Source organism: Octopus bimaculoides, chromosome 6 (genome assembly GCF_001194135.2).
Source record: "Octopus bimaculoides isolate UCB-OBI-ISO-001 chromosome 6, ASM119413v2, whole genome shotgun sequence".
Taxonomy (NCBI): domain Eukaryota; kingdom Metazoa; phylum Mollusca; class Cephalopoda; order Octopoda; family Octopodidae; genus Octopus; species Octopus bimaculoides.
In genome coordinates this window covers 6,788,157-6,800,728 of record NC_068986.1, presented here as the reverse complement: position 1 = coordinate 6,800,728, position 12,572 = coordinate 6,788,157, and the positions used below count along the sequence as shown (strand labels likewise).

The following is a 12,572-nucleotide window of genomic DNA, read 5'->3' as shown; positions in this document are numbered from 1 at the left end:
GGTTCAGTCCCACTGCGTGGCACCTTGGGCAAGTGTCTTCTACTATAGCCTCGGGCCGACCAAAGCCTTATGAGTGGATTTGGTAGACGAAAACTGAAAGAAGCCTGTCATATTCCCTTTCTCACTCACTGGGAGAGAGGCACAAGCACATACACAGACATATACACACACACAGCAGTAACTTCCCCCTACCAAATTCAATCACAAAGCTTCGGTGTGTTTGTGTTTGTCCCCCCAACATCACTCGACAATTGATGCTGGTTTGTTTATGTCCCCGTCATCTAACAGTTCAGCAAGAGAGACTGATAGAATAAGTACTAGGCTTACAAAGAATGTCCTGGGGTCGATTTGCTCGACTAAAGGCAGTGCTCCAGCATGGACGCAGTCAATTGACTGAAACGAATAAAAGAATATTTCTAGTGAAATACACTTTGTTTCAATTACTGTTGAAAATAACAAAGAAGGTTTTAAATAACTTTGTCATTATGAAATTAATGTTTGGAACATAAATTATCATGAAATTTTGACTGAAGATTTTAATTCAGATGACTTTTTAATTGGAAATTTGTATCAATAAATTGTAGTATCTCAGTATGTGAAACTTTTCTCTGAGTTGCTGTGTGTTTTTCCTGGCTTATGACAAGGAACAGGACTTGTGGTGATTGGCTGTACCTGAGAAGACATGTCAAGCTTAGTAAAATTGTGGCCATCCATACATACAGACATGTGTGTTATAGTCATGCTCCCCCCCTCCCAGCTGAGTATTCTTTCTCTTGCAGGTGCCAGTGCAATGTAAATTCACTCATGCCAGTGCTACGTAAACGAACCCACGTTGGTAGCATGTAAAAAGTGCCTATCATACTCTGTAAAGTGGTTGGCATTAGGAAGGGTATCTGACCATAGAAGCCATGCCAAAACTTAGCCCTCCAGCTGTCCAGCTCCTAACAAACCATCCAACCCATGCCAGCATAGAAAACGGACATTAAATGATGATGATGTTGATCTAGGAATTGAGCAGAAATTGGTATAAGAATAAAATGAGTTTTACATTCAAATCACCCTGGGATTTATCTCCAACACCAATACAAACTTCATGTATTATTTTATATCTGTGTTACATTTCAGTTTACAAAATATTTTTCATTTAAAGATTCTCATTTTTTTCCTTAGGTTAACAATGGACCATTTTATAAATTATTACAACTAAAAAGAACAAGTATTGTGGAGGCTGACATAAAAGAAACAGTGAAAATAAACTGCTTTGTGGTCTCAGTACCAAACATAAATGCAACCTTCAGTGCATTTGTCTCTTTAAAACCTTCTGTTGAATATAATATATCAAGTATCAGTTGTAAGTATTTCTTTTATTCTTTTGTTTTGACTGCAGCCATGCTGGAGCACCACCTTTTAGTTGAAAAATCAGCCTCAGATGTTATTCTTTGTAAGCCTGGTACTTATTCTGTCTGCCAAACTGCTGAGTTTTGGGGATGTAAGCACACCAACATCGGTTGTCAAGTGATGGGAGGTGGGGACAAACACAGACATGCAAATACATACATATACCTATATATACGATGGGCTTCTTTCAGTTTCCGTCTACCAAATCCACTCACAATGCTTTGGTTGGCCTGAGGCTGTAGTAGAAGACACTTGCCCAAGGTGCCATGCAGTGGGACTGAACCTGGAACCATGTGGTTAGGAAGCAAGCTTCTTATTTCTTCATTGCCCACAAGGGGCTAATTTTTTTTTTTTTTTTTTTTTTTTTTGTCTCAGTCGGTAGTGCATGTGTGTAATAATCATTACTTTCATGGCAGTGTACGATCATCATAGACAAGCTTCTTACCACACAGCCACCATGAACTACCGTTACATCTGTTTGGTACATCATTGTGCTGTGTACTAAATTCATCATCATCATCATCATCATTGATTAACGCTAAATAAAGGACTTTTCTCACTGAAAATCTTTGGTAGAATATTCGCTGTTTCTTCAAAACAGACTTCACCCAGTTTGTTTGGTAATATATAATTGCAATATTTTTCATGCTCGGTTTCTGCCAACTTTCTCAACAAAAGTCAAGTTTTTTCTCATCATACCAATCACGGCATTCTTCTCTAAAAATTTCCTTAGACCTTCTAAAGTAAGCAGAGAAGGTACTACACTCCTCTGCTTTGTTTGCAACAGTGTCAGGGGTGAACTAGATGTATTTTCTGTTTTCTTTTATATCAGTTGTACTAACAGTTGCTGTTGCATCTGAAATTCCAACAACTGCTGTTGCTGTTGTTGTTTCTGTAATTCAATTACCAAAGCTAGTAAACCTTCCGTGTTCAAGCAAAAATTGGTCCAGCATGAGCTTCGAATAATCTCCTCACCAAAAATGTTAAGACATGGGTATACACAACTGGTTTAAAATGCTATTACACAAATAGTTGGTTGTGGTTATCTGAAAATAACCTATCGCAGACATATATGTTAACACTGAATGCACTCTGTATTATTCGATTGTAGGTACGACACTCAATATTCACTGTTTAACTACCGACTGTTAAACCAACACACATCAAATTAACTCCATCAGCAACATTCTGTTCTTATTGTAACCAGTTAGTCCATCTTCAGTCATGTTGGGGTGTTCAGGATTCTCCCATAACAGAAGCAAGCTTCTTAATGGCACAAGTGTCGCTGTGCAGTTAACAAATTTCTCAACCACATAGTCTTGGATTCAGTCCCGCTGCACTGCCCTTTAAGCAAGTGTCTTAAACTATAGAAGGCTGAAGGGTTCATCATCATCATTTAATGTCCACTTTCCATGCTGGTATGGGCTGAACAGTTTGACTGAGGGCTGGCAAGCTAGAAGGCTGCACCAGGCGCCAGTCTGATCTGGCAAAGTTTCTACAGCTAGATGCTCTTTGTAATGCCAACCACTCTGAGAGTGTAGTGGGTGCTTTTTGCATGCCACTGGCATGTAAAAAGCCAGTCAGGCGATACTGGTAATAATCACATTCGAATCAGACTGGAGCCTGGTGTTGCCATCCGGTTTCACCAGTCCTCAGTCAAATCGTCCAACCCATGCTAGCATGGAAAGCGGACGTTAAACGATGATGATGATGATGATGATGATGAATGATGCTTTTTACATTCCTCCGGCACCAGACCAGCTGGCGAGAACTGCATCAGCCACGCTTGAATGGTGCTTTTTACATGCCACCAGCACAGGACCAGTCAGGCAACACTGGCGTGGGTGCCAATCAGGCGGTACTGTCATCGGCCACAACAGTAACTTCACTTGACTCAACAGCTCTTCGCAAGCACAGTTTATTGCCCAATGATTGAAGGGTACTCTTAAATGGGTTGGTTATGCTACTCTGACATAGGCCACTGTTACAGTCTCACTTGGCTTGCTGGGTCTTCTCAAGCACAGCATATCTCCAAACGTCTCAGTCACTTGCCATTGCCTCCATGAGGTCCAATGTTTGGAGTTCATGCTTCACCACCTCATCCCAGGACTTCCTGGGTCTACCTCTTCCACAGGTTCCCTCTACTGTTAGAGTGTGGCACTTCTTCACACTGCTGTCCTTATCAATACACAACACATGACCATACCAGTGCAGTCATCTCTCTTGCACACCACATCTGATGCTTCTTATGTCCAACATTTCTCTCAGGGCGCTTAACCCTGTTGTGTATGCACACTGACATTTCACATCCAGCGGATCATACTAGCTTACGCATGTCCTCAGCAGTCACGGCCCATGTTTCACTGCCATGTAGCCTGGCTGTTCATACAGTCTGCCTTTTACTCTGAGCATGAGGCCCTTTGTCACCAGCAGAGGTAGGAGCTCTCTGAACTTTGCAACAGCCTATTCTTATTCCAGCAGCTACACTTTCAGCGCACCCTCCCCCGCTACTGACTTGGTCACCAAGGTAACGGAAGCTCTCCGTGACTTTCATTACCTGATCCATCAACTTGATACCTCTGTAATTATTTGTATCTAAAGCATCACCTTTACCTTTGTAGCAGTTAACTATGGTGCTGCTACACCAGTCATTGGGTATGACTCCTTCGTGTATCACCTGGTTAACTATATGGGTGACTAGGCTATAGCCGACACCGCCAGATATTTTAAGCATCTCTGTGGTGATTTCTGATGGGCCGGGGGCTTTCCCTGTCTTTATACTCTTAATTGCTTTATCTACCAAGGTATTGTCAATTCGGATAACTGGCCTCTCTGTTGGGACGACATTTGGCAGACTCTTTCTCCTATTCATTCTCTTTATTGAGCAACCTTTCATAGTGGCGTCTCCAAACCTCTCCCTTTGCAGCCTTGTTAAGTGCAAGTGAACCATCACCCATACAGATATGTTTCTCTCCTTCATGGAGCCTGGTGTCGCCATCTGGTTCCACCAGTCCTCAGTCAAATCGTCCAACCCATGCTAGCATGGAAAGCGGACGTTAAACGATGATGATGATGATGATGTGTTAACAAAATTTCATTTGAAGTCATTATAATGCAATATTTTTAATAATCTTTTTTTTTTAAGTCTTTTTTATCATTACTTTTAATACTAATTTTACAACATCTTGAAATAGTGACCTCAAGGATGCTGAAACAAAGTTTGCCTTTTGCTTTCTTTCAATGTGTTTGTTTTATATTTTAGTACAACTAGAAGCACATACGTTAAATAATATCGACCCTCTAAGTAAGAAGTTTGTGCCATGTTCTTGTGATCTGAAAGGGATGATGTGTGACATCAATTGTTGCTGTGATTCTGTAAGTTTTTGGGATTTTCTGTAATGATCTAATCCAGAAATTCAATTCTTTTTATTTAATTTTGAAATTAATCTTTTATTTACTTTTCATTAAAACTTATTTTACCATTTTAAGGCAAGACTAATACCTCAGATTTCAGATAGCAAAATCTCAGAAAAATAGCAAAAGATATGCTTCTGGGCATTATTAGACTGTGCAAAACTGCAAATATTTCACCAAAATGTGGATATTATCTTTGTGTAGTTGGGCATTGTTGTAAAATCAACTGTTTCCAGCATTTTTGTGTTTTCCTCGAAATGACATTTTTGACTGGGTAGCAATCTTTAGGTCACAATATCTCCAAGAATAATTGATGTAATAGGCTGAAATTTTGCATGTGTATTACTTTGATATGTGCCTAGATGCTGTTCCAGTGTGATTAGATACACTTTATTTGTTCATCTTCCAGAGATACTTGAACTGCTGCATATGGCTATGAGCAATTCCACAATGAAATCTAGGCCAACTTCATCAATGTCTTTGATTCAGCATCTAGTCTATATCCCAATCCGTTAGCATTCCAAGTTAGAGCATACTATCTTTGATAGTTTGATGGATAGTTTGTCAGTCATTTTGAATTTATAATTAAGTCATGAATAGATAATGTGGAAATTTGATTTGGTTTGCCTGGGTTTTATTCCTGCTGAGTGAGAGCATCTTCAATTTAGGAGTGTTTTCCTACATCTGAGGTGTTAGTCATGCCTTAGAGGATTGGTTTGGGTGAGTGGGCCGGGGTGATAGAGGGGGAAGTTTCATAAGAGTATGAGGACAAGATAGATGGTGAGAGAAATAGGTGTGGCCGTGGAGGGTAGATTATGGTAAAAGGCATTGAGAGTGATAGCTGATAAATGGTATTAAAGATGGAGTACAGTAGAGAAGAGAGAACAATGGCTGAAGGCACAGGAAAGAGATGATTAGTAGAAACAACAGGCAGGGAAGCTAAGGATACATGGAAAATTTATTGATCTTATTGATATAGATTTGACTTATTGATATAAAATATGTATTGAAAATGTAACTTTTTTCATTAACAACAAACAATATGAATATTTTAATGTAATTTTTTTTGTTTTTGTTTTTGTGAAGGATTGCCAAGATTTCCAAGAATTAAACTTGAATCAGTGTCCTAAAGAAGATACAGAGCAAATTCTCTCGACTCACTTATGTGAAACACAAATGTCCTCGAGCATAGTTTCTGATTTAAATTCTTGGTTCTGTGTTGTTAAGAAAGATAATGCTTTCCTTGGTATATACTACAACAACCATCTGTTTAATCTTGATCCCACATCTTTCAGAGAAATATGGTCTGAAACTTATTCTTACAGGTACCTATTCCTTCATTGTCACATCATCATCATTTAACATCCATTTTCCATACTAGCATGGGTTAGTTGGCTTGACAGGAACTGGTAAGGCCTGGGCCCATACCAGATTCCACAGTTTGTTTTGGCTTAGTTTTTACAGCTGGATGCCCTTCCTAATGCCAACCACTCCACAGTGTACTGGGTACCTTTTATATGGCACCATCACAGGTGCTTTTTAAGTGGCACCAGCACCTACATCTATGCTTTTTACATGGCATCTTGGTTTTAGGACCTCAATTCTGTTGTGGTGGATGGGTCTTTATTATTTTGCTGACAAAGTACAAGTGCAGCAATGCATCACATGTCTCAGTTCTCTGTCACCTCTTTCATAAGGTTCAGTGTTTTGAGATTGGTCTTCAAAACTTCATCCCATGTCTTCCTCGGTCTCCATCTTCCCTTCACTTCAAGTGAGGGAAATAATTCATGTAAATTTTGATATTTTTGATATCCACTAAATTTTACAATGCCTCATTCTTGCTAAGCTAAGCTGTAACATTGTGTTACATAAAATTCTAATTAAAAAAAAAAGGAAAGGACACATCAGATATGATTCTCCTCATCAGGATTGACCTAGAGCAAGATCAACTTCTTACTCCCTCTGTGTGTGTGTGTGTGTGTGTGTGTGTGTGAGTGAGCACATGCTACCTCTTCTATTTACCCTTTTTCCACTACTGCAAGGGTCTCTGATTATTAAATCATATTAGTAGAGTTTAATTCAGTTGAATTTGGTGATTCACTCTCTTGCTACTCCCCCTCTCAATGTGTGCAATCTTTCAGCCAACAAGAAGCTGAATGGAATAATTTGGTTAGGGCATTCAGAAATATTCTTTTCTGCTCTAGGCACAAGGACCGAAATTTCTGGGATGGGGCTAGTCAGTTGCATCGACCTCAGTATGCGACTGGTACATAATTTATCGACTCCAAAAGGATGAAAGGCAAAGTCAACCTTGGTGGAATTTGAACTCAGAACGTAATGGCAGACGAAATACTGCTGAGTATTTTGCCTGGCGTGCTACCGATTCTGCCAGCTCACCACCTTGGGCATTCAGAAAGATTAAACACAAAACAAGTTGATTCATTTAGCTATCACACCAGTAGCTTTGAAAACCTTTTAAATGATCAGATATCCATTTACGACACCCACAGAAACCACATATTTGTCAACAAAATAATAAATCTACATGAACTATATAATACAACCCACTCCAAATTCCTGTCAGACAACTACTAAAACTTCCAAAAATACAAGTCCAATTCTTACAATATAATTAACAACAAGGCATAATTTCCAGCCTCTTAAATATATATGTATTAGGGTAGAATGCCTAGCAATACATAAGCCATATATTACCTTAAAGGGTCAAAAATGAACTAGGCTTACACAAAATTGTCACAGCTTTATAATAAAGCAATTTGATGGCATAGAAAAGTAGGCAAGTTCAATATAGTGGAATTTTACTCAAAAATTTCTATATCTCTTCCTTAAAAAAATCTTGGAATTTGCTAAAGTGTTTTCTATTATTAATGACACCAGCATAATAATGAACTACAGTAAGTTGCTCTTGGTTTATAACATCTCTTCCTAGGTGGAAAAAAAAGGTGAGAAACTTTTTAACTTTTCTATTGGTAGCTTTAAGGTGCTAAAGTCTTTAAATTAGATGATTCATATATTTGAGATAATCTTAAAAGAAACCAAAAGTTGCTCCCAGCAGAGGATTATATAGGAATGATGAACTGGCAATCTTCCACTGCCTGAATGGTTTTGGCATGGACAAGTTTAGGAAAGCATTAACTTCTAGCTTCGTGTTGAAAATTTAGGTGAAAAGCTCAGTTCTGTATTGACAGAGCAGAAAATAGCTGAAAAATTGTTTATTCAATTTGCTGATAGTGTATTTACTTGTGGGGTCAGATTATTGTGAAAATTGACAGTTTTAGTTGTTTTTGCTTTGTTTTTTAAATGTAGATAGTCATTTGTGCCAAAAATAATGTTGTGCATGTGTGTTTGTTAATTACATAATAATTAAAAGCAGCTACACTAAAAAAAAGATTAAAATATGTTGGTAATAAATGTAATTAGTAAGAACTAAACATCACAAAAAAAGTTTTTTTCTGAACTTTTTACAGCTTGTTATAAGCAAGTTGAGTTACTTCATTCCAAAATAACATTTGCAGGTATACACGAATTTTAATGCATGTCAAAACAAAGATGTCTGCTTCTTGTTGTTCTATATACAAATTAATTTGTTGAGCAATTGCATTGATTAAAACTCAGTAGGAAATGGGAAAAAAAATACCTTGACAAATCCAAAAGGTATTTTTGGACCGACAGCAGTGTCTGACCATTCTTCAAGTATTATTTCATCCCAGTCACTTGATGAATAATCAGACAGATATATATCAGACATCAAAGTTTGCACAGAAGAAATAGTTATATTACTTTGGTTATTATCCCAAAAGCCATATCTGCCATTAATTTATCAATGGAATCATTGCATATGTTGTTGCTCAAAGAACGATATATTTTTATACTTGTTTCAGTCATTGGACTTCAGCCATATTGTAAAGAGTTTAGTTTAACAACTCACTTCTGGTACTGATTTTTAAGCCTGGTATTTATTCTATTGGTCTCTTTTGCTGAACTTCTAAGTTATGGGGACACGAACAAACCAACATTGGTTGTCAAGTGGTCCTGATGGGGGACAAGCACAGACACATACACAGATACATACATATGACAGGCTTCTTTCACTTTCCATCCACTGGATCCACCGACAAGGCTTTGGTCAGCCCAGAGTTGTAGTAGGAGTGATTTGCCCAAGATGCTGTGCTGTGGGATTGAACCCAAAACCACATGATTGGGAAGCAAGCTTCTTACTCACACAGCTACACTTGAAAGTTTCAATAAAGACAACTCCAGGAAAAATCAACATAAATCCAGAGACATGGGTTGATGTTAACAATGTATGTCACAGGGTATAAGTAAATAAGACAAAGAGAGTAAAAATTCTCCCTTAGGATGGAGAGCTTATAACTTCTTTTAAAATGATTGTGAAGAAGAATGGTTCATATATGGCCAGGTAGTACAGGACTGACAAATACAGTGTCATGCAAATTTGTCATACACAATATTAAGGGATCAAAGATGACCATCAACCTAAGAACCGTGTCATAACTTATGGGCAAGCACTACAGCTATAAAATACTAAAAGACAGTATAATTGTAAACTAAAGGTCCAACTATCTTTCCACAATCATAAAATATTTAGTACTTAACAGGAGGAAAGTATCTAACCCATATTGATGCATGATATGTGGTTTCAAAGAAAAACTAAGATACATGAAACAAGCCCAAATCTCAGTACAAGAGAACTAGGAAAACATATTTCGTCTAGTTTAACACTTGCCACACATACAGCATGAGAATAGCATGCAATGTGGCTAGCTAAAAAAATTTCCCATCCTTCATGACAAAAATCTCTTGCAACACAAATATCATAAACTTTGCAATAAGAATAATGTTAGAGTTAACTTCAATTTAATCCGTATTATAGAAATGGAAACATTCCATCAACCCAACTGGCAGAATGTTATTTCAGTCACAAAATGTTTTGCTCACTTAATGGTAACTCTCTCAGAAATGTACTTACATACAGAACTAAATTAATATCTGCTGGAGGACATTGAGAACTAAACACATACAGTTCCTTCATTCTTTTATGTAAAGGTAGAATTCACTTCCTTACATTTGGAAATTGATGGACAATCTCAATTCTTACATGTTGGAGCATTACTGAGACTGAAACTCTAAATTTTAATGGAGTGAAAACACAATTTGTCTAGCTGAGGCATTTTGATGCAACCTTTAACATGTTGAACAAATTTTTCCTTATGGTTTTCTCTCTTTCTCTCTCTCTCATATTTTTACACTACTGACTTATAAACCAAGTTTATTTTTTGGAAATATGCATTAAACAAAAACTGACTTATAAACTATTGCATTTTTACTGGATTGTATAATTGTCTTCCTTCGTCTGTTTCCAGAGAAAAAAATACTCCTCAAAGTTCTTTGGATGAAGGAAATGAAAATCTGATAAATAATGGTCGTTCATCAGCAACTAATTATTTACCTCAAAAGATATTCACTGGTCAATGCATTACATCAGCTCCTCTCCCTTACCTTGTAAATATAACTTCTGATTGCACTTCTAACATAGACAATGACATCTGTTCAAGAAGTTCTGTATTAAGTGCTATGTCTTATGTTCTGCCAACCTCACTAATTGACTCAAATTGTGTTGCACCTTCTAATAATATTCTTACTGATGTTAATTACTTCTGTGCTAAAAATGTAAATTCCTATGTAAAAACCTATAACACTGCAGTCTATGATTGGAAAGAAGAGTTTAATAAATCTGTAAATGGAAACAAACTTTTTGAAACACGTTGTTCTTGGGATGACAGTTATACAAAACCACCTGTTCCTACTGTTAAAAAAAGGCAAAATGAAGTATTTTGTGATAATGTTGTTCTTCAAGTTAATTATCAGTATACATGGAACAAAACAGGAATTACTTTCTTAAATGTATCAATTATTCTGGGAAATGTTTCTATATCCAAAATTAATCAAAGTATGGAAGAAAGAAATGTATCTAAAACAGGATCAAATGATAATAACACCTGTCAAAATGAAAGCATCACTCATTTAACACAACATTTTCAAGTATATTACATCAATTATAACCAATCTGGAAGTAAACTTCCAAATGGCCAATCAGAAAATCCAGGTAAGTTAGATTTAATTCATTAAAGCATTTTAACATCCATATTCTCTGTCTTTCGTTATCGCCTCTGTTGGGCCTCACAGAAGCAATGACGAAAGACAGAGACCTCTGGAGATATGCTGTGACTGCGAAGACCCAGCAAATAAAGTGAGTTCACGGCTGTATCCTACACCAGTTTCACATAACCAGCCCCAGCCCATTCAAAAGTACCTTGGATCGTAGGGTATGAATTGCTGGATGTAGGAATTTTGCATCGGATTTTGATTATGAATTAAAAGTAAAACTTTAATACTTTGGAAAGTAAAGGCAAAGGCATATAATCTATAATAAGGTTGTAAACAACAAGAGTTAAGTAGGTGCAATTGTTTGGATGTGGAGGATTTGGCTGACTGGACATTTAACTTGTTTTGGTCCTGGAGTCAAACATACAAATAGAAAAGCATTACACATACAGAAGAGAACGAAAGAAACTGTAAAATGCCTGATGTCAGATAAGTCTGCATCAGCTCAGTGATGCCAAAACATTTCATACCTATTCATCATCATCGTCATCATCATTTAACATTCATTTTCCATGCTGGCATGAGTCAGACCGTTTGACTGAAGGCTGCACCAGGCTCCAATTTGATCTGGCAATGTTTCTACAGCTGGATGCCCTTCCTAACGCCAACCACTCCAAGAGTGTAGTGGGTGCTTTTTATGTGCCACCAGTATGAGGGCTAGTCAGATGGTACTGGCATCGGCCATGCTTGAATGGTGCTTTTTTTTGTTGTTGATGGAAACTAGCCATATTTCTAATAATGGTGATTATGGGGCTGACAAAATATTTAATATGCTAGTCTTACATTCATTAATTTGAGTGGATTTTCAAAAATTATCATAAAAAATATAATCAAATATGAGAAGCCTCTTTATGGTTGTAGATTTCCCTCTATTAGCTCCATGGCTAATAAGCATAAACAAGACAGCTGTTTGAGCTATTGTGTTGCTGGGTTGTCCCATAATTTGTATATATATTATTTATTTATACCATTATTGATATAACCCATCAGGTGTGATTATATGACATGCGTAGGCTTGAAAGAAATGAAACTGGTATGCTTCACTGAATGTGCAATGTCAGTGTGCATGTACAACAGTGTTAGTGTCTTGAGAGAAAAGTTGGGCATAAGAAACATCAAATGTGATGTGCAAGAGAGACAACTGCACTGGTATGGCCATGTGTGGATGAAGACAGCGGTGTAAAGAAATGCTAACCTTTAACTGTGGAGGGAACTGGGACAAAGTGGTGAAATATGATCTTTGGCTGTTGGACCTCACAGAGGTGATGACTGAGAACTATGGTAATATGCTATGCATGAGAAGACTCATCAGACCAAATGAAATTGTAGTTGTGGCTGTGCCAATGTCATGTAAATGGCACCACTCATGAATCGTAGTTGTGACCGTTAATGGCACCACTCATTAATCGTAATCATGGTCACTGTCAGAGTACCATATAAATGGCACCCGTGCATCGTAGTCATGCTTGTTACTGGTGCTATATTGATGGCATGAATCCTCATGGTTGTTACTGGTGTCTTGTAAATGGCACATAAAAGCACCCATTACACTC

The 12,572-nt window shown here is 37.4% G+C and overlaps 1 protein-coding gene across 1 annotated transcript in view; it reads left to right on the top strand.

The window, feature by feature from the left end:
• Positions 1-12,572, top strand: part of LOC106867455 (uncharacterized) — a 51,914-nt gene that overhangs the window by 26,790 nt on the left and 12,552 nt on the right. Inside the window, exons 12-15 of the mRNA XM_014912334.2 lie at positions 1,171-1,351; positions 4,661-4,773; positions 5,899-6,137; positions 10,218-10,960. Of these exons, the coding sequence (XP_014767820.1) occupies positions 1,171-1,351; positions 4,661-4,773; positions 5,899-6,137; positions 10,218-10,960 (1,276 nt within the window). The remainder of the gene's footprint in view (positions 1-1,170; positions 1,352-4,660; positions 4,774-5,898; positions 6,138-10,217; positions 10,961-12,572) is intronic.